At 45.2% G+C, this 20,949-nt stretch overlaps 2 protein-coding genes across 2 annotated transcripts; one reads left to right on the top strand and one right to left on the bottom strand.

The window, feature by feature from the left end:
• Positions 1-929: 929 nt before the first annotated feature.
• Positions 930-3,974, top strand: ARMC7 (armadillo repeat containing 7). The gene is made up of 3 exons (XM_082774579.1): positions 930-1,259; positions 1,366-1,509; positions 2,431-3,974. Exons 1-3 carry the CDS (start codon positions 1,193-1,195, stop codon positions 2,766-2,768), a joined length of 549 nt encoding a protein of 182 aa, XP_082630705.1. The 5' UTR covers positions 930-1,192; the 3' UTR covers positions 2,769-3,974.
• Positions 3,975-8,227: 4,253 nt separating this feature from the next.
• On the bottom strand, positions 8,228-19,074 carry JPT1 (Jupiter microtubule associated homolog 1). The gene is made up of 5 exons (XM_082774907.1): positions 18,895-19,074; positions 16,319-16,461; positions 15,621-15,718; positions 13,601-13,628; positions 8,228-9,228 (listed from the first exon to the last, which is right to left on the bottom strand). Exons 1-5 carry the CDS (start codon positions 18,948-18,950, stop codon positions 9,080-9,082), a joined length of 474 nt encoding a protein of 157 aa, XP_082631033.1. The 5' UTR covers positions 18,951-19,074; the 3' UTR covers positions 8,228-9,079.
• Between the last annotated feature and the right edge of the window lie 1,875 nt (positions 19,075-20,949).

Below are 20,949 nucleotides of genomic sequence, written 5' to 3'. Positions count from 1 at the left end.
AATACCTACATTAAAAGAGATGTGCTAATATGCTAACATTCTAACGTGGAAGTAGTTTGCAGCACCATCATTGCTCGTTTTCATATACATACACATATGTGAACCAATGCATAGGAATTATGAGTTGAAGGTGCTAGCCTAGCCTAAACTTTTATACAAAGTGGAAATAAATACCGTGACTTCCCCATTCCCTTTCTTCCCACGCCATTACAATGCTAAAAGCATTACTGTATGCAGTGCAGCTTCTTTCCTCCTCCTTCTATTTAATGTGGCTGTGGGCAGACAGTTTACTACACCCAGCTGTGTGGTAGGAGCGATTATCAGCCCAGCATGCTTGTCACTGGTGCCATGTATTTGGTAGATCAGACCACGTTCAATTTCCTCTCTATGAAAATCAAGTACTCGAGATAATACCAAAAACATCTGCTCACAGACTGTTCCCTACCTTATCTACAAAAGAACCTGTAGTCATTTAATTGCCTCAATAAAATCAGGGCAAACTTCTGCTGAGCCTACCCCCAGTGCACGATGTTTATGTACCTTCACTTAGGGATTTCCACAAAGTGAACCACATTTGAGTCCACTTGCGGTGCACATAATGGTGGTTTCATTAGAACTGCCTTTCTTCAGAATCAGCTAATTGCTCTGTGTTTAGACCAGGACGTTGCACAGCCGGGGAGGAATTATCTGCTGCCGTTTTAAGCAGCTCCTTCCAGGTAGTTTATCTTACCGTGCACGGGAAGTGCTTAAAAACCCCAACTTTCGCCAAATACAAAGTGAAATACCCAGACTCGAGTTTATTTATGTGAAGTTATCAGTAACAGGCTTTATTTATTTGCAGTTATCAATAACAAGTAACACGGTCCCATCGCTATCCAGCCCAGACACCCCCAACCCGGCCGCAGAGGAGGAGCCGCGGCCGCCGCTTGAGGAGAGCGACGCCCACAAAATGGCGGCCGCGGCCTGAAGATAGCGACGCCCACAAAATGGCGGCCGCACCCTTCCCGCCCACCTCTCCTGTGGAGGCCCCCGGCCGGGCTCCGCTGGGCGCGGCGAGGCCTCGTCCCCTGCCGCGGGGCCGTCCCGGCTCTTTCCCGTGTGTGGCCAGGCCCTGGCCGGTACCCGCCTGCTGACAGGGAAGGGGAGAGCAAAGCACCGGGCTCTGCCCCCGAGCTCGTTGGGGAGCAGCGGGATGGAGCTGGGGAGGCTGGAGTACCTGCAGGCCCTCGTCACCGAGTTCCAGGTGACGGACAGCTCAGGTAACGTTTAAAAGTTTGAGCTCCGTTGCTTGCTACTCTTCGTGTCGCACGTGGCAGGTGCCTCTGGCACCGTTCCCCTCCTTCACACGATGCTTCTCCCTTGCAGAGGCCAAGGAGCAGGTGCTGGCCAACCTTGCCAACTTTGCCTACGACCCCAAGAACTACGAGTACCTCCGGCAGCTTCAGGTCCTGGATCTTTTCCTTGATATGCTGACTGAAGACAATGAGACCCTTGTGGAGTTTGCTATTGGTAAGAACTGCACCCAAGTACACTGATAAAACAACCCACTGGGGTAGGGGACGACAGGAGCTGGGCTGCTCGTCCCAGTGCCTCCGTTCAGCAGCCGCTCACCCCGGGTTCAAGAAGGCAAATGACAATTATCTGTGCTGCGTGCTGGCAAGCCCTTGGTTAGTGCAAAGTGAGTGGAATGGGGTGAGAGGAAAGAAGGATCAGGAATGACTTTAAGGGCAGTGTGTCTCCTTCATTTTAATATAGCTGCTGTGCTTAAAAAAAAAATGCTTTCTGGAAAGGATTGTCTTTTTTAAGACTAAGAGAAAACTAGCTGACAGCAGTACAGTGCCCTCTAATGACATACAGGGGGAGGAGTGCTCTGGTGGAAAATCTCCAAGAAGAATAAAGAAAACAGACCAGGAAGCAGCTAAAAGTTTTCCAACCAAATCTTACAGAAAACTTGGATGCATATTTTTGTATTAGAAAAGATGGATCAGCAAAATATTGATCAGCACTTTAGAAATCAGCACCTGTATTCAACTGAATTTAAGGAAATAATTTCTATTACCACTCTAGGTTGGGGAAAAAAACAAAGAGGTTATGTAAGATAATTAATAACATCTTACAATTCCTGAGATTTAGAGCTGTTCAGGAAAAATATCTTTGTGTACTGCCTTACAGAAGGGAGAGAAGATAGAGCAGCCATCCAAGGACAACCCAGTGCAAGTATGTAACTGGGCAGGATCAAACTGTATTAGTATCAATAAATATAAACCTATGGAATACGTTCAGTCTATTGCCCTTTATTCCTGAATAAGGTGTCCAATTATTTAAATAGGATAAAGTAAGGCGGGGGGAGCAGAGAGCAGAGTTCATCCTGATAAGTGTGCAAAAAATACTTGTCTTGCCTGTGTCTGACACTGTCCTTTGCTGTTTCAGGTGGTCTTTGTAACCTGTGCCTAGATAAAACTAACAAAGACTATATCTTGGAGGCCAATGGGGTAGAGCCCATAATAAATTGCCTCTCCAGTTCCAATGAGGAGACCGTCATGTCAGCAGTCACAACGCTGATGTACCTGACAACGCCGCAGTCCCGCCAGCAGACCACAGCTCTCCCAGTGGTGGAGTGCATGCTACGCTTCTCCCTCTCAGCCAGCAGAAGGCTAAGCAATCTGGCAACTGTCTTTCTGGAGGATTACTGCACACCTCTGCAAGTGGAAGAGGCTCAGAACCTAAGCAAACACACAGCAGTAGGGATTCCTCTTCCTAAGGACTGAAGACATCAGAGCATTTGGGAGCTTTTAATGGGGAGACCTCCCTCTGTTTTCCCATGTCTCCACTTTCTGCTCAGCAGGTCAAGAGCATGGTGGGAACAAAGGACTGGGAAATTGGTCAGACTAGTGCTGGATTGTAGTATTTAATAAAGAGGACAATGTAGCACTACAACAGGCCAAGCATAAACTGCAAGCAAATATTTAAAATAAAACAGGTTGTGGCTGTTGGACAGCAGGTTGCCAAGTGCAGCTTGCACAAATAATCCTTCCTAGCAATTATATTTTTCTGTTTGGGTTATTGGGCTTACATCCCCTCCAGTTCTTGGCTGGTTTTGCTGCAGTTCTCCCCTTCATTGTCAACTCAAATGACTTTGAAACGTCACATGAACTTCATTCTTCCTGCAGAAGAAAGATGTTTCTCTGCCCAAGCAATTTGCAATTTTATTACATCACTTTGGTACTGAATGTGCCATCCTGTCATCATGCCATAGGTTAAGTTACTACACAGAACAGGTTGCAGCTATCCCATAAATTGGGAAGGGGAAAGTTATATTTCTTTCATTACCACTGGTGAGAAAGGTGAAGATTGAAAAAAGGCTCATGGCACTTTGGCTCACAAGAACAGCTGTTTGTAAAACCTTCTCTTAATAAAACATTAACTTAAATGCTGTGTAAACAGTTTTGTATCAACTCATAAATATTTCTCTACAGCATTTGCAGTCCAGCCTTCACCCACTCACTAACACACATGGTCCAGAGATCGAAGCCAGCCTGGTCTCCTTTCATTGTCAGCCAACCAAGCAAAAGGCAACCCAAAAGCCAGGGTGGTTAAACACAAATACAGGGTTTGGTTGTTGATGACAGTGACAGATGACAAAGACAACAACCCTGCATCTGTGCAAGTTCCAGAGCTTTATTTCCTATTTTTCCCTCTCTGCTCCCAGTCAGTACAAAACACACAGGAGTGAGCTTAAAAGCACAAAAACAAACAAACAAGCAAACAAACAAGAAAAAAAAAAACACCTGCTTGTCTTATAGTATCTCTTCAATAGCAAATGTCAGGAACGACTCTGAAGAGATCAGCTGAATGCAGGAAAAGCTTCCAGACACACGGGGAGGACTCGAGATGTCTGATGAGAGCAGCTCACTTCATTTTACAAGCGTTTTGCCCCAGTAGCACCCCTGCCCTGGTCAGCGTCCTGCTTCCTGGGGCTGGGTTTCCCTGCCAGCTACTGACCTGGGTGTTACCCTGGCTGTGGGACTGACCAGCACTCTGTTTTTGCATTACTGCCTGCATTTGCTTTCAATTTTTAAATGCACAGATAAGAAATTCTTGTGAGAGGTTAAGCTTCCAGTATCTCTTCTACTCTAAGACATGCAAATCTTACCTTTCCTAGGGTCATACGAAGAACTTCAGCATTGTCAAGCTAGCATTTTTCCACAGACATTAAAGCCTTACATTCCCATGCCAACAAACAGTGCGGAAAGCTTAGTTCTTGTAAGTATTCTTCAAAGGCAGGCTGGCAACCTCTGCTTAGCAATTGTACAAGATTGCTTTTATAGTCCAGCTGATGATGTCCCTGTTCCATCACCAGGGGAATATGAACACGAAAAAAAAACCTTTTCAATTAAGCAGCGATGAGTACTCAGCATTAAAGAAATCTCTCAAATGATGGTGCTCACTCAGCTGTCAACATTTACAAATCCTGGTAAAACAGCAGACAAAGTTGGAAGCACTGCTGGAATTCACATGCAAATCAGAAGAGGTTAAGGAGTCTGGGTGAAGACACTGCAATCAGACCTACCCAGGTCTTTACTTCCACACAAGGCTTCACTGATCTCAGCAGCAATTCCTTGGAGTTCTTCCCAAGGAGATTTGATTACAGAATCAGTGTCTGAAAAGCTTGTGTCTGAAAGCTCTTTTATCCTAGAGCAAGACAACAGAAACTGGCAACTTTCCATATCAGAAAAAAAAAAAAAAAAGTCAGGCTTTGCTAGGAGAAGAAAGAAAATTGATTTGATGACTCTGAGAACCAGAAGACATTTCTCAAAAACAAACAGCACACCAAACAGCAAAAGTAAGAAAAAAATTTCTTCCTCATTCTCATCCCACCCTTGCTCTGCTTTGTGGAAGAACTATCTGCCAATTCTCCGAAGCCTAGTCAAGCCACTGCCCCATGAGTTTGCCTTAGGAAGTGGTAAGTATGAGAGCTACGACGTTAGATCAGCCCAGGGATTCATTTAATCTAATTTTCTGACTTCAGAGTAAGCTCCAAAACCTCTTAGGAACACCTGCCCAGGCGAGTGACTTCTGGTGACTTCCATTAGTGAGATAACAACTTGGACACAAAGCTGGGAGACTTGTATCTGTGCCCAAGCTTTCCCATTTTCAATACTTACAGTAATTCTAGAAATGCTTCCCACTGCTGGAGATGTTGAATCATTTTCTGACACTGTCTGGGGACATGTTTTACATCCATACTACGTGTGAGATAAATCCCTGACAACGAAATGGCTGCACACCTCTAAGTGCTTGGTTCAGGCAAGCACCGTAAAGAAAGTCTTGAACAAAATGCTTTCTAAATAAAAAGGCAAAGGATTTACAGTGTGAAATTAATGATCAATTTATGATCAAAAACAAAAGAAAAAACCAAACAGTTTAACAAGTAATGGATTGAGTTTCAAGAAACAGCTGATAAGCACCCACAAAGCACAAACAACACTGAGCGCACTGCATAAATCATTATCACAGTGCTTCCAACCCCCAGACACGAGGGTATCTTAACACCTCTGATGTTCCTGGATAGCCCTCGTAGACACCTGTCACAACGAGCTCAGTGTGCAGCTGATCCCAGTCTGGATTCTGTTTCCCTGCACAGACACGTGGCCCTGCAGGCTCCCAGTGCCTGTGCAGAACTAACAAGGTCAGTATCTTTAACCAGCTGTTATTTACATAACACTTCTAGGAACTTCAAATCTTCGCTAAATTCTTTGCTAAATTATTGTTCTGCCAAATGCACCTAAACCAGACATCCAGAGGTTACTGAAGAGGGAGATGGATGGGAATACATAGACCTAATTTCCTTGTGAAGCCCAACTAACAATGAACAGCAAGATAAGAACTTTCTGCCCCTGCTGATCTGCGTGGGACTCAAGCCACTTATCTGGTTATTTCATTGACACATGAAAGGTCTGGGAACAAACAGGATGAGCGTGAACCAAATTAGGAAATAAAAGTGTCAGAAATAGAACCGAATGAAACATTCACATGATCACAATCCCTTAAATTACTTATATTTTTTTCTTGTCCCAGTACACCTAAGTGAGTCTCATAAAAGGCACATATATATATATATATTATATACCTAAACATGCTCACTTAAGCAATAAGTTGTGTCTGTTCATATAAAGCAAGAAAGAAAACAATGTCTATTGCCCACATTTACTAGTTCCAGATGTTTCAAGCATCAGCAGCCATGGATCAGAGCTTGGTCATCTGGAGCCTGTGAAAACACTGCCCAGACCCAGCACTCCGGTTTGTCACATTGCTGCAGATGCCTGCACCTAGCTATGGAACTAGGAAGGAAATGGATGGGAGTTGTCACTCCTTAGAAATAAATAAATAAATTACATGCTCAGTGCAGGATCTTAAAAGTTAAGAACGAACTTCTCACAGAAAGTACATGGCACGGCCTGGATCAGCACCCATCCGCCTTTCTGAAGAGTCCCAGTTGTCCTGTGGTAACAGGAAGGCAGCAGGAGCCTGGATTCATAGTATTTATAATTTTGCCTTGCAAATAACTCTGCTATTCATTCAGTCATTAGCAAACATAATGGAAGCTAAAAACAGCAGCAATTTGCACAGATATAGGGTGCACCGCAAGCCTTTTACGTTTTTTTCCAGATCACTTCCCTACCGTGCGCTTTGCTCCTCAGAGCATGCAGAGGGAACGATGTAGAAATGGGGCTTTATTAACCATACAAGGCCCATATATAGTATCTGTACTTTTTGGCCTGCTAAAGAGCTACATTAATGCTTCAGAGTGCTCAGGGAGCTGCAGGGACGTTACCACCGTTGCTGCAGAGCAGTCTGTGAGCACAGCTCTGCGAAAAACTTCACCCCCAGTTATTTTTACGCCAGAATCCTTCATTCTCACACACACCTCCCTGAAAAGGCTGGCATCTCCCTGGAAGAAGCCTCTTACCACTCTAATTAAGGCTGCTAGCATCAAAGAACTCTCCACGGAGCTCCTACGAGCAGGGGAGCCCCAGTTGTGTGTTCCCCCTGCCCGCAGCACCCCACCACTCACCCCAAGCTGCAGCCCGTCGTACTGCTCCAGCACGAAGTCCTGCTGCTCCACCAGCTCCAGGCACGACTCACTGCAGAAGTCCCGCAGCACTGCGCCCACGAAGTCAGCCAGGATGCCATCCATGTGCCACCAGCACAGGGTGGCCCCCAGCAGCTCAAACGTGCCTAAGCTGGGCCCACAGGGCGAGTGCAGGCAGCGGGGGGAGATGGGGTTTGCAGGCATGAATCCCCCCACCCAGAACCCAGGTGGGAGCACAGGTGAGTGAACCGCTAATTGGGCTTATGCCAATGGTGAGAAACAAAACTGATCAGCAAGGATAGTGAGCAGCTGCCTTGTTGTGTGTGTCCTGCACCCTTGTAGTGAATCTCAGCTGCGGCTGCAATGCTCTGATCAAGGCAGGTGGAAAGGCAACTTGCCCAGTCTCAGAAACTGTAAAGGAGAATTCAGATGTTCCTCTGGCTGTGGAGCTTGCAAAGGAAATGGAAATTTATCATTTTCCTCCTCCTAGGCCAGGAAACAGGTAGGCATGATTTACATGTACCCAGCAGCCAGACAGCATTTCATAACAGCTGTAGGGAAGAACACCCCCAGCTGTAGGAGAGGAAGAGCACACTAACCTATAAAACTGGATTTGCTCTAAACATGTAAGGCCAGGGCTTCTCCAAAACTGACTTGGAAAGCTGGGGTATTTTTAGATCCTGTTCTTCCAGGATGGGGGAGGGTGAAAAAGGCACAGTCCCTCCTGCACACATAGTTCTGTACAAAACCCCGTGCTGCGGCTTATCACACAGCAGATACCCTCCAGGACGAAAGAGCACGTGATCACTTGGTCTCCCTTACACCCCCTTTTTGGCGAGGATCTGATTTATTTTTGTGACAAGAAACTTTCGTTTCCTCTATTTTCTTGAGAAGGAAATATTTCTGGTAAAGCAGATAACATGTATCGAGCCATAGGGCATGCTTCTCTGTTCTAGAAGATAAAACCAAAGAGAAGTCAGACACTTTCTTCAACGGGACGATGGCATGTGATGGCACCCCCAGGTCAGGTGTATGAACTCACCTCTTCTGCTCCATCCCACCTATGTCGGAGTAAGGCAGGTCTGCTGAGAGCAACGTGGAGCCAAACCCATGAAATAAAACCCACACAGGAAACACTGCTTCAAAATTTCTATATTATTTACTTTAAGCAACAGTCCAGCTTCGTGAAATTACAACACACACTTTAAAGGATGAGATTTTCACCTCATGGTCAAGCACCAGCATGATCATGCACAGCATTGAGTCAGTTGTAAAAAAAAAATGCCCTGTAATTTTTATTTATTTATACGATCCACTCCACCTTCACTGATTAACGTCTGAATAAATCCCCTCCTAGCATCAGGCCAGGCGGCTCTGGTCATTAGCCCTCTATTTGGCACATACCCTGCTTCGTAGTAGTCTAGTACCAAGATTATTTTGTTTTATTTTGTTAAAGGCAGCATGGTGTACACTAACCACTTTAAATGGCACAGCAGGGCTCAAGGCATTTACCACATGCAGACAATGAATTCTTTTAGATCCCCCGAACTCACACGTGGAGGAAGGGACCACACTTACTGATTGTTTGCTGGCCTCTTTAACCAGGACTCTAGACCCTTTGTAAAGCTAAGGGGTTCTAAAAATCTCAGTACAAAAACCCGCTAAGCACATTTAGAACCAATCTACTCTCCTTTGAATTACATTACTATACTTCATAAAGCTTTCCCTCAAGTCTATCACTAGAAAACACTCATGTCACTTCCAGTAGATCTGGGGGAAACACAGGACAGAAGTGGAAAAAAAAAAAAAAAAAAAAACACAACAAAAACAACAAAACTTGATCTCAAAAAAGGATGGAGTACATAAAGTGCTTCTTTTAATGAAAGAAATTCGAGATGTACAGTCAGGCTCAAGTTGTGCAGTTCACAAGCATGGGGGAAAAGAAACAGACACGAGTTCAAAACAGTCAGGAAAGAAAGGAAAGGTTTAACCAAGGACTAGGCTGGACTTGCCACCAGGTGGATTTCTCCTGGACGGTGCAGGTGCTGGTGCTACTGGGCTAGGAACAGGTGCAGCAGGCAGGGATTTTTCTTCATTCTGACCTGGGGCAGCTTCTACATCAGCCTCAGTGTTTTCTAAAAGAAAAGAAGCTTTTAAGGTATTTGATGTAGATAATGAAAGCCAGAGGTTTCTCTGGCTTAGACAGAAGATCAGCCCCACAAAGTTTTCTCCAGGCTTACAAACACACTCAGAGAGTGCTGCTGTAATCTGCTGGCATGACAGACTTTCAGCTGCCTGAAGTATTTTTCAGAACTCTGATGCCTTACAGTTCAGTTTCAGGCATTCAAGTGTCACAGTCACTCAGCTACTATTAGGGGACCACAGAATTTATTTTTTTATGACAAGCAGCTACAATTAAGTCATGTACACAGTCAGTGTGCAACCACCCTAACAATTTCAACTCAATCTGAGCAGTTGCTGGAAACAAAAGCATCAGTGCTGGGAAGCAAGAGCTCAGATTCAAACTGCATTCCCAATTTCATAACTGGTATTTAGAGGGAAGAGTGTCTGACACACGCTTCTGAGGCTTCACACAGAACAGACTGGGGAATATCCATGCATGGGTAGGCTCGAGCCTTACATTCCCTGGAAAGCACATGACAGCGTCATCTGCTTTAAATACTTCGGAACAACCACAAGTGAAGACAGGACACAGGAGGAATTCTTCACAGGAAGCACTTTAGATACTCTAGCAAATAACTAATATATTAATTAATTGTCAATGAAGTAGATAAGGACAGCAAGATCATTAGTACCTCATATTTCTTTTTATAAATTAATACAATCAGTTATGATCCAAAAGCCTAAATCAGCTCCACGATGTCTTCTGATGCTTGGGGGTGTGGGTGCATGGCCAGGTCTGTGAATATGTATTTCATCTGCTTTTAGCAGATCTTAGTTTCATCTAATCAACACTAACTCTCTTTTTGGAGGAGTTGGGAAACATCTGCACATTCATCTTAACCGGTACCATCATGATTTTGCTCATCTTAATTATGTTCCCTCTCTCCCAGCCTTCTTTTCAAGAAGTCCCCTCGCAAGGCAGCTGCTCAACCTCCTTGATCTCTTCTGCTGCCTTCCTCTGCCCCTTTTCTTTACCCCCACTACAACCATCTGGTCTTCACACTTCAGGGACTGCACACACAACGCAAGATGCAGGCATACTGTTACTTAGAGAAGCAAAACGCCATCTTCTTTCCAGTTCTCTTCCAGATGACATGCAACAATTTGTTGCCTTCCTCCAAACATTTCAAAGAATTTTCAGTAGTTAAACACAAGGCAGATCTTGAGAGTTAACTGCTGCACACAGCCAAACATGGGACTGGCATGGTATTTTCCTAGGTGGTTTAAGTTACTATTTTTTCCTACTTACTCACGCAAAGACCTTTTAATCTGCCCACTTTGTTGAGTCCTTCTGACCGTAAGATTTTTCTCACCATCAGCACATTGAAAGAGCTTAGCTATCACCAACAAAATTGGAGACTTCACTGTTCATTACCTTTTCCAGGTCATGGATGAAGACACTGAATAATACTAGTCCAGTCCCAACACCACTTCCCATGGCTCATTTTTCCAACCTGAAAAGCAATCACTAAACCCTACTGTTTGCCTCCTATTATTTAGCTATTTTCTAATCCACAGGAGATGCTTTAATCCAATACTGTGGCAATTTACTGTTGTTTTTGAAGTTATTTTTTTAAATAACTTTTGATGCAGGATTTTATCAGAAATGCAGAAAACCCACTCAAAGAACCTTATAACAAAGAACCCTAGCAGCTTAGCATAACCTCCATGCAGCCAGATAATTTACAGTATAGATCCTCTGCTGCATTCATTAACCCACGGGCACATCTGAACAAAATAGTTTGAATACTAAGTTTTAAGCTTGAAGCTTCTGCAGCTCAAGCATACCACTGCCTGCTTACTCAGCAAGCTGAGAACAACTGTGGCCATGCCTGCTGCTCGGGCAGCACTGAATGCTTCATTGTCTGTGCTTCAAGCAGACAGCCCAAGCACTGTGAAGTACTCGCCATGATAATCTGTCTACTGAACGTCAGAATTCACCTTCCAGTGCATCATGTAAAGGCAGTCACTGGTGACAGTCAATTAAGCACTGTCTAGTTCTTCTTAGCTAGTCACATTCATCAGCTACACAGCACTAACCCAATCACAGAAGAAACATGAATTACGAGCACAGGAGAATTTGTGGAAGTTTCCATAGCATGTTAGAGACTCGTTTAGCCAGCTGACGCATGCAGTAGTTCTTCCCACATAATCAAGGTATAGCACAGTGCTAACCTAGAAACTGAAGTGGTTAAAGGCAACAGGATCAGATCAAATATTGAAGTTTTTCCCTTATCAGAAAGGATGTAACCTGTCAGTCAGTTTGCTAATGAGTACACTGCAAACTATTGGAACCCTTGATGCACAAAAAGGAACTACAGATTCCAAACAGGAAGCATGAACACTTCTGCAAAAGGAACAACTCTTCTTCCCCTAGACAGACATGATTAATAAAAATGCACATCCCACCTGACACCTACATGGGGTTTTAACATCAGTTACATAGAGAAAATCATTTCCAAATGCACAAGAGGAAACTTTTGATGATGGGAGCCTATTAAAAATCTAGTTATGCTGTGAATTTATAAGCCGACAGCTTTTATTTAGAGGCATATTCATCCCATTTCAAACCCAGGAGACAGCTATGCAACGTCAAGTGCAAAATGACATGTGTAACAAGTGGGATGTTCACCATCCAGTGCCTGCCATCTCACACAGCGGGAATATCAAGTGGTGGAGTGAAACAGCCAGCTCAACAGGACTCTGTGCTCCATTAAGCTAAGATACCCAAATCTATCAAAGGGAGAGATTAATTTAGCAATGCATCTAGATTCTCAGGTGTCTGCCACATACACCACCTCCAGGAACCATTAACTTCCTACTCCTTTCCCAAGTACCTCCAGTGGAAGTTGAAGAGCCAAACATGCCCTCCATTTTATTTTGCCGTGTGTCTTCAAACATTTAATTTTTAGTCAACAGCAGACAACTCCAGTTAGGAACACTACCTTGGTGCTACTGTCCAATAACAGATTGCTTATTTAGTTATTTGGGAAACCACTTCCCAGCATAGATATACTCAGTGCTTGATAAAGGCTTCCTTTATTGTCACCTTCTGGAAACCAAAGGCCAACAAATATTAGACCTGTGAAAGTGGGAACTTGTAAGAGTCAGGAATATCAGTCTGTACTCAAAGTTTCAGTCAGGTGTTGCTAACCCAGGCAGCTGTATTTCTGCTGCCTCCAATGCCACCTCTTCTTGCCTCATCACTCCTTGCAGGCTGTCTTCTAACCCCAGAGTAAGCTGCTTTAAGCAAGTACCAGGAGAAGGAGCAGAGCCCTCAGACCAGGGCAATTCTGTTATCAAACCACATTCTCCTACCTAAGGCACAAACTCTAAATGCCCACTAGGGTGCTAATTAAGATCAGACAGACAAGGGGAAGACAGACTAAAGCAGCCTTTATAGTTTTATTAGAAGCAGTGATGTTGCCAGAGGAGAAAGACTTATTTTGGCCAGAGATACCACTTAGAGGTAGTTAATAAGCACTCTGGAAAACCTCTCACCCTCCCAGCAGAAGTCTGCTCAGGATATGGAACTGCTAATAGCTGTAGCCATCTTCCACAGCTCTTAGGTGTTAGAAGTAACACGTAAACTACTTGGTCAACACGCACATTCCTCACATCAGGAAGTAGCTATTCTTAAGGTAAATCTTAAAAAGGAGAGATTTCCACCCTCAGAGCAAAAAACACAAACAAAAAAAAACCTTCAAGGTAAAATGTATGCTGCAAGGGGAAGTTCCTCTGTTTACATGAAGGGCTCAGTACGCATATGCACTTCCTTGGCAAAAATTAGCATTTAAAAAAGCAACAGGAACTTAAAAGCTAGTTAATGCAGATGCTTTCAGATGCAGTAGCTGTTCCTGCTTATTTCTGTGCATCAAGTGTTTGCTGTGTGGAAAAACACTATGGAAAGAGGTAAACTGCTGAACTAAAATCTATGAAGTTGACTGTACTATTTAATTGTAAACTCCTAAAAACAGAATTATAGTCTTTCAATGACTTAAGTCTTTGCAAGAAGGTACCCACCTTGCCTTCTAGTACTTAAACAAATCTCGACACCAGCTGCTGCTGGCAAAATAAACGAACAGGACTGTTCTTGTCTCTAACCTGATGACTAAACAGAGGCATTCTGCCACTGCATTCCATATCCACTCTTACCAACTTCCACTGAAGTAATGAGGTCATGATATTGATTTGATGGATTCCAGGGAGAACCCCAAGCTGTCTGTCTTGAGAGAAACCATTTGTATATCCCATGACCTCTTCTATTTCAACGGAGAGTAAGTACAAACTGTTCTACTGGAAGAGCCTGAAGGCGTTACTCACCAGAAGTTTCACCACCACCATCTCCTCCCTAGAAGAGAGAGAGGAACACGTTATATCTCATACTCCAAAAAGTATTTTCCCCCTACCTCCATCAAAAGGGTACTCAATACTCCATGCTGCGGCCAGACAAAGCTGGTCAAGCATGCTGCTCTGCCCAACGACACTCTGACAGACCCAATGAAGAACTTTTAGAGCAAGAACAGGCAGATAGGAGAGCAGAGGAAGCAGGTATCAGAGTAGCATGGCTGGTTCTAGATACATATTTATGCAGATTAATATGATGGGTTTGTAAGCACTAGTTCTCACACAGTGACTAATTTAAGTTTTAATCAAATGCTTATTTACCTGTCATACTTTTAAAAATTTAAACAGACAGATAGTACTGAAGTAATCTTGATGACCTATAACATATGGTACACTTGTTGCTCCCACACTGTGAAGGATGCAGGTGTCTTACAGCACTATTAAATACAGCATCCTTCATCAGGCAGAACTGACAGTAACCAGATCATTGCAATTGCCAAGCAGTAACGACAAGAAAATCATACTCAAAGCAATTAGAAATATTTTGGTGTTCCCTCCTTTCTTCTAAGCAAATCTTTCCAACACCAAACATGTATCTGTTAGCAAGGTCAAGAATATTTGTTCCATCCAGGATATTTAACTTTTTTTTTTTGTGAAACATCAAGAAGTTTTTTTACAGATAAAGTTTCCTTCATTACACAAACAGCTAAACATTCTTTTCATACTCATTGGGTTCAGACTGTAACAACACAAAGATACAGAAAGTCCTCCAGCAGCAAAGGCTTCTCAACGGCATGAGGTTTTATCTACTTCCATAGACTTAACATTGTTAATTACACAGTGAGCCCGCAGTCGTTAGGGTATTAGTACACAGCAATGCATGCAAATACATCCCCTTAAATCTCAGACTGGGCTATAGTACATTAGCTTCTGCTGTTTGTAGCTTTAATCACTGCACAAAATTAAAGTATTCTGCATCACAAGAATCCTGTTTGCAAAGCTGAGAACCACAAGACAGAGTATTTAATACAATTAAGTAGAAAATAGAATTAGACTAAAGAGTTTACTTTTGTTTTCTGTGGTAGCAGCTATAAATTTAATCTTGTATTTGCTAAATTGGAACAAGATATTTTATGCAACAATGAACAATTCCGTGGCTCATTGAAGCTATTAATAACAAAATGGGTTAAACTGATGATTGATGCCAGTTATCAAAATAAAACTTGCTTTTTATAACCCATAAGGTTATACCCAAAAGGTATCTATACAAGATTTAAGTGGTGATTTACCTACAAAATTCTGTTCTGGAAAACCTCTCTTTAGGTTTAGGCTTATGTCTAAAGCTCAAGAGGTTTATTTTTTTTCACCTATGAAATTTGGTTTTGCAAGTGCAGTCTGTTCCAGGTTTCACTTTTTTTCTTACGTTCAGAGGAATTATTACTTTTTGTCCTGTTTTTGCTATTAACTATAATCATACATCAATCAAAAGCCATGTTAACACTATAAATTATGCTCCATATTGCTATCAAGTAGTTTACATAGAAAATAACACTTCTGATAGTATTACTGAAGAGAGTTACAGAAATAAAACAAGCATTCATGCCACTGAGGGGTGTGATGATGTGATATGAAACCAAGTCCCTTGTAAGTCAATAAATCCACACAGTTCAATGTAGGTAACTATTGTTGGTACAATCTGTTAAAAATAATTAAAACAATTAATGCTAAAGTGAGATCTCACACCGCTTCATTACTGTCCATCAATAAGAAGAGTTAAGGGCTCTAGGAAGCACTCCTTTGAGAAAAATCCAAGCCTCCACCAGCACGCTGTAAGACTATCCTACAGAATAGAGAACCTTCAGGGCAACAACAGGTTTGAGAATAAGACTTTGAATTCTGCAACCATTTCAACTGAGCAACTATCAGTGATAAAGCAATCACATACAGAGAGCAAAGTGCCCCCTCTTATCAGGCTCTTTGTAGTTCATGTACTGACCTTTGGATCTACAAAGTCTCCATAGTTAGCATCAGTTGAGTTTCTTCTTTGTGGTCCAGAGGATTCACTGTCTTCTCTGATTTCACCTGGCTTAGTCCCTAGAAGCAGAGATTGATTCCAATCAGGTTGCAAGATTAACTTACTGGGAAAGCAGATGAAAACCAATGTGGTGCTCTTCTTTTGTAAATGACAGCTTTACCACCCCAAGGTTTGTCCTGAGTCTTTACATAGTGACTCACAAATTACAATTGTATGGCTGCATCTCGTGCAGGGTCCCAAGGCCAGCCCTACTGGAAATGCTCTGCAGAAATGGAAGCTTAACCCCAGCTGCAAGCACAACACAAAGCTAAACTTCCTCTGATTAATCAAGATCAGCGGTCATCCACATACTAAGAAAGAAGTTCACCCTATTGTAACATGATTAATCTGGAGATATCACATCCAAAATACATTCCTCTTAGCTATCTGCTTGCAACACCTATGTCCAAGACATACAATAAAAGGTAATTTTGAAAAAGAGTTTGAAACTAATTCAAAAAAGAAAAATTCCCATGCAAGTAGACATCATTTCTAGCCCCAAACTACCAAATAGGAGGTTAATTCAGGTTTCCACACACGGACACCAGCAGCTCCAGGCCAATACCAAGAATGGATTAATGCATGTCAGCAGAACTAGGAACAAAGCACGACATTCTTACCCGATGATTTAGCCCAGGAAGGTGGATTTTCTTCAGGAGTTCCAAAGATGCTGGATGCCATTTTGTTCCTTCGCACGGGTTGTTCTTTTGGTTCGTCAAAACCCAGAGAAAAGTTGGACCCGCCACCAGGAGGGCGCAGCACTCTGCAGAGAGATTCAACTTTACAACCTTGGGTCTTTATAATCTGCATTACTGAGCAGCACTCTAACATGTAAAACAAGACTAATAAGCTAAAAGATCATTGTTGGCTCTTGTAATGGGCAGATATTTGCATGGGCTACATTCTGCCCAAATGGGAACTACGTGAGATAACTGTGTTATGCAGTGGCTCTTAATAAATGCCACTGTTACGTCTTCAGTGCATAACTCAACCTATAAAGCTAAATTGCTTGCCAGCATTCAGGCAAAATACTACATCGCCACTGCTCTTCTTTGGTGACATTTATCAAAAGCAAAACAAAATACTCCTGTATCCTACTTGTGTCCTTGCTTCACTTGGTGTCAACAAGAGCTGCCACCAGTCTTCAGTGTCCAACCAAATTAAATATATATATAATTATACAGGCACACCAGAATCCAGCTTTTTTTTAGAGAACCCTATGAAGGCAATTAATCTTCAAATTGGCAGCACAGCAAAGACTAAAGTTTGGCACATGAGTCAAAGTGCTGGTTGCATCACTGATGACTGGGCTATGGCCTCTATCTGGATTTGTTTCATCAGAAAAACCCTTAGGCCTGCAGCGTGCTACTGGACTGAGCTTAAAGAGATTTGAGCACACCAAGAGAAATGTGCTTTCAAGACACGCAGTGCCCTCAAAGGAAGAGCAGAACAAGCCAGGGAAGGTGCATACTCCCTCTTCTTTTCTAATAGTTTAATTGAGGTGCAATACAAAAACACTTCTCCAGCCTAGAGTACTCAAGACAATGGCAAGAAAAAAATCACAAAGGTGTTGGACGTGAATATTTAGCGTTACTAAACTAGCTAACTGCTTTTTGTTACAAAATTCCTTTCCAAATATATAATTAATAATGCTCAGGAGCTAATGGGAGGATCCCACTATTGTGTAATATGCTTTATGAATCCAAGAACACTTTTGTGATTTGCTGCTTCTCCTTTCTGAATTAAGGGATATAGTATAATGGTCTTGAATCACTTCGTTACCTTTTTTCCCCAGAGGAAATGTCCCTGTGTATGTATTTTCTTGGTTGCATCTGTTACACTTAATAATTTGAAGAACAGATTGTTCAAAAAGAGGGCTCATCCCCTCATCTTACGTCACCTCATTTTACCACAGCAGTGAAACCAGTATTCTCTTAGCAGCATGGCAGTTTCCACAGAAGGTCTTAATGAAAGTAACAGAAAAGGCAATTGAAGCTAAAAGGCAAATCACTCAAGCTGCTTAAGAGAAGCAATCACTTTTGCCAATACAAGACAAAAGGTTGACAGATTTTATTAGAAGCTTCTCTCGACCCTAAGATGCTTTAACATGCTTCATCACAGCTACAACTCACACTTCAGGCAATGAAGTGTTCTTAAAATTGCACCTGATACCCACGGATGTGCACTGAAAATTCATCCACGTCCAGGAAGCACTTGTCAAGACGTTTTTCTTTTTTTTTTTTTTTTCCTCCACCCCAAAGAAAAAAAAAAGCTAGAAGCGAACAGGAAGCATCTGCTTTGTCAGGCCATAAACCTTACAGAAAAGGCAGCCGCCAAGGCTCGGTGCTGAAGGCGAGCCTGCCCTCGCTGCTGCAGCATCCACCGGCACCCTGCACGCCTGCCCAAGTGCCCTGCATCCCTTCCCTTCCAGCCGGACTTGGCAAGTTTTCTTTGTTCCGAGCAGGGCCACGGCTTCTTCCACGGCGGTGCTGCCTCTCCACTCCCCACCCAGCTCCCCTCGGCTGTGGGGTGGGAGCCGGGGCAGGGCTTTGGGTCCCCCTCCCCGACCCCGAGGGTCTCCCAGCCCGAGCAGCCGCCCTGGGGTGGGGGACACCCAAATCCTTCAGCGGGGGGTGCACGAGGTGGGGGGGCCCCAGAACAAGACAATGGCGCCCGCCCCCGGCCGCGCCCAGCCTCAGGAAACCCCCGGGGCTGCCCCCACCGAGGGGCCGGGGAGAAAAAGGGGAGACGGGGAGGGGGAACCGGGCGCGGTGCCCCCCTCCCCTTCCCTCGCCCCCTCCCCCGGCTGTGGCTGCGCAGCGCGGAGGGAGTCGCCTCCCTTCTTTGTTAGGAGGCGGCTGAGGCAGGCGGGAGGCCCGGGGTGGGTGTGGGGGTGGGAGCTCCCCCCGCCCCCGGCCCCACACAGCCCCCTACACACCGGGCAGACACGGCAGGACGCGGCCTGACCCCCCGGTACCCTCCTCGGACTCCCCCCGTAGTCGCCGGGACCCCCTCAATTCCCCCGTTCACCCCCGGTGGGTGCCCAACGCCCCCCTCCCCTCAGCCGCTTCCCCCCCCCCCTCCCCTCGAGGCTCTAACGGGACGGGGGAGCCCCGGCCCCCGCCGCCCTAACGGTCCCCTAACGGCTCCCTAACGGTCCCCAGGGCCGCCGCCGAGCCCTGCTCCCCCAGCGGACCTGGAGCTGTTCCTGCCGCTGGGGTCCATGCCCGAGAAGGTGGTGGTGGTGGTCATGGCGGCGGGCGGGAGGAGGTGGTGGCAGGGGAGAGGGCTCCGTCAGGAGGCCGGCGGGAGGTGACGGTCCCAGGAACGGAGCGCGCCCCTTCCCCCCTCGGACCCTGCCGCTGCTGCTGCCGGTGACAACTGCAGCCGCCGCCCGCACCGGCCGCGCCTTTTATAGCGTCCCCAAAGCCCGCCCCCTGGCGGCTTTCTCATTGGGCGATTCAAACTCAATCCTCGGCTCCCATTGGACAACGCCTTGCCATTCTGCCCTTTGGCCCGCCTCGCCGTCTATTCCGAGAAGCCTGGGCTCAGCCTTAAAATCCCATTGGTGAAGCAATACGTCTGCTCTCCGGCGATTGGCTGCGCCTGGGGTGGCGGCGCCCTTTGTTGATGATTGGCGGGAGGGCGTGTCGCTCAGGGGAAGCGAGCTGCGATTGGCTTAGCCGCGCGTGAGGCGAGACAAAAGTCTCCGCGGCCCTCCCCTGGCGGCGGAGGCCGAGGGCTGTGAGGAGCAGCCCCCGCTCCCCCCCCTTCCCCCCCCCCCCCCCGAATCACCTCAGGAATCCCCTCAGGCGCCCACCCCGGCGCCCCCCAGCCCCTCGCCCCCGTCCCCAGCCCCAGCCAGGAGGGGACCTGGCCCCCGGGAGCTCGGTTCCCTCAGAGCACAGCGCAGCCCCCGAGCCCTGGAACAATAGGCTGGGAGGCCACGGAGGTGCTGAGGCGGCCGGGTGGGGCTGAGGCGGCTCCCGAGGCTGCTTCCACCGCCTGCAGCCAGCGGGCGGCTCCGGCAGGGCCAGCCCCAAACCCCCCTCAGCACATTTCGGAGCTGAGGGTCGGGCTGGTCCAACGAGGCTCGTGTCCAGCCCCGCTGCCTGCACAAAGCTGCACCAAACCCACCCTCAGCTCGGTGACTGCGGCCCTCCCGAGCTCCACTTTCAGCCACCAACACTTCCCTGTTCACCACTGCCTTGACCCCAAACCCAACGCACCAGGACCCCGCGCTGAAATTATTGCAATTAGCGCTTGCCTAAAGGAGAGGGCAAAAACACCCTTGCCTGTTGTAGGCATCCCTCCCAATTTGCGCTCACAATAGCTTTTAATGCCCTCCAAACACTTGTCTCCAAATGAAAGTCTTCTAAAAATATGTAATACGTGGTTTTTGTCTGAAAACTGCAAGCTCTAGAGGATTGTGCTGCTCTGCTCTGTTTACAAAGTGAGATCAAAGTGACTGAATTGTCATCACCTGAATTATCATGCCTTAACAACTCAGGAAAGAGTTGAATGCTCAAGCTACACAAGCAGGGCCATAGTATTTTATTTTTATATAGAGTCTATAGAAATGTTAAAAAACAGAACCCCACTATCACTACTTAGATCCCCAGGGAATTCTGTCACATCTTTCAGGAGGTGGATTAAAGGGAAGTTTTAAGCAAGATGACACAGTTGTCTTAATTCTATTATCCCTTAGGGTTGGGCATTAAAGTCAAATGATACCTACTTGCAAGCAGGTAAGCCTCTGCTCTCTCGGGAGCTTTCAACAGTATTTTTATCATCGAAAAGCTTTCTATTCCAACCCACAGGATCTGAATCTTGAGTTTGAAAACTGTTGTAGCCCTGAGACATGCAGAGCTTTTTTTTTTTTTTTTAAAAAAAAAAACTCAATATGAAGGAAAACCCGTTCCCTCTGACAAAGCTAGTTTTAAAATACAGCTTTAAGATTCTAAAGCTTCAGTATTTCCAAGGGACTCCACTGATCTCAGAGGTGCTGAGACATTCGTGGCTGCAGGTTATTCTTTAAATAAAAGCTGCTTTGCCAATTATTTACCCATAACGAGATCAAGGGCTTTATGAAGATCGCTACAGAAACTGGGCTTGAAGTCCTTTCTAGGATGATGACATTTGACCAGAACAATTCTCAGCAGCTGTTTGAAAACCTCAGAAACCAAACAATTCCACCTGTTGCTGAAACTCATCATGCAATGAATGCAAAAAGCATCTGGAAGTCTGAACA

Source organism: Aythya marila (genome assembly GCF_965140915.1).
Source record: "Aythya marila genome assembly, chromosome: 18".
NCBI classification, from domain to species: Eukaryota; Metazoa; Chordata; class Aves; order Anseriformes; family Anatidae; genus Aythya; species Aythya marila.
The sequence above is the reverse complement of the archived record's forward strand: the minus strand, read 5'-3'. Positions and strand labels throughout refer to the sequence as shown.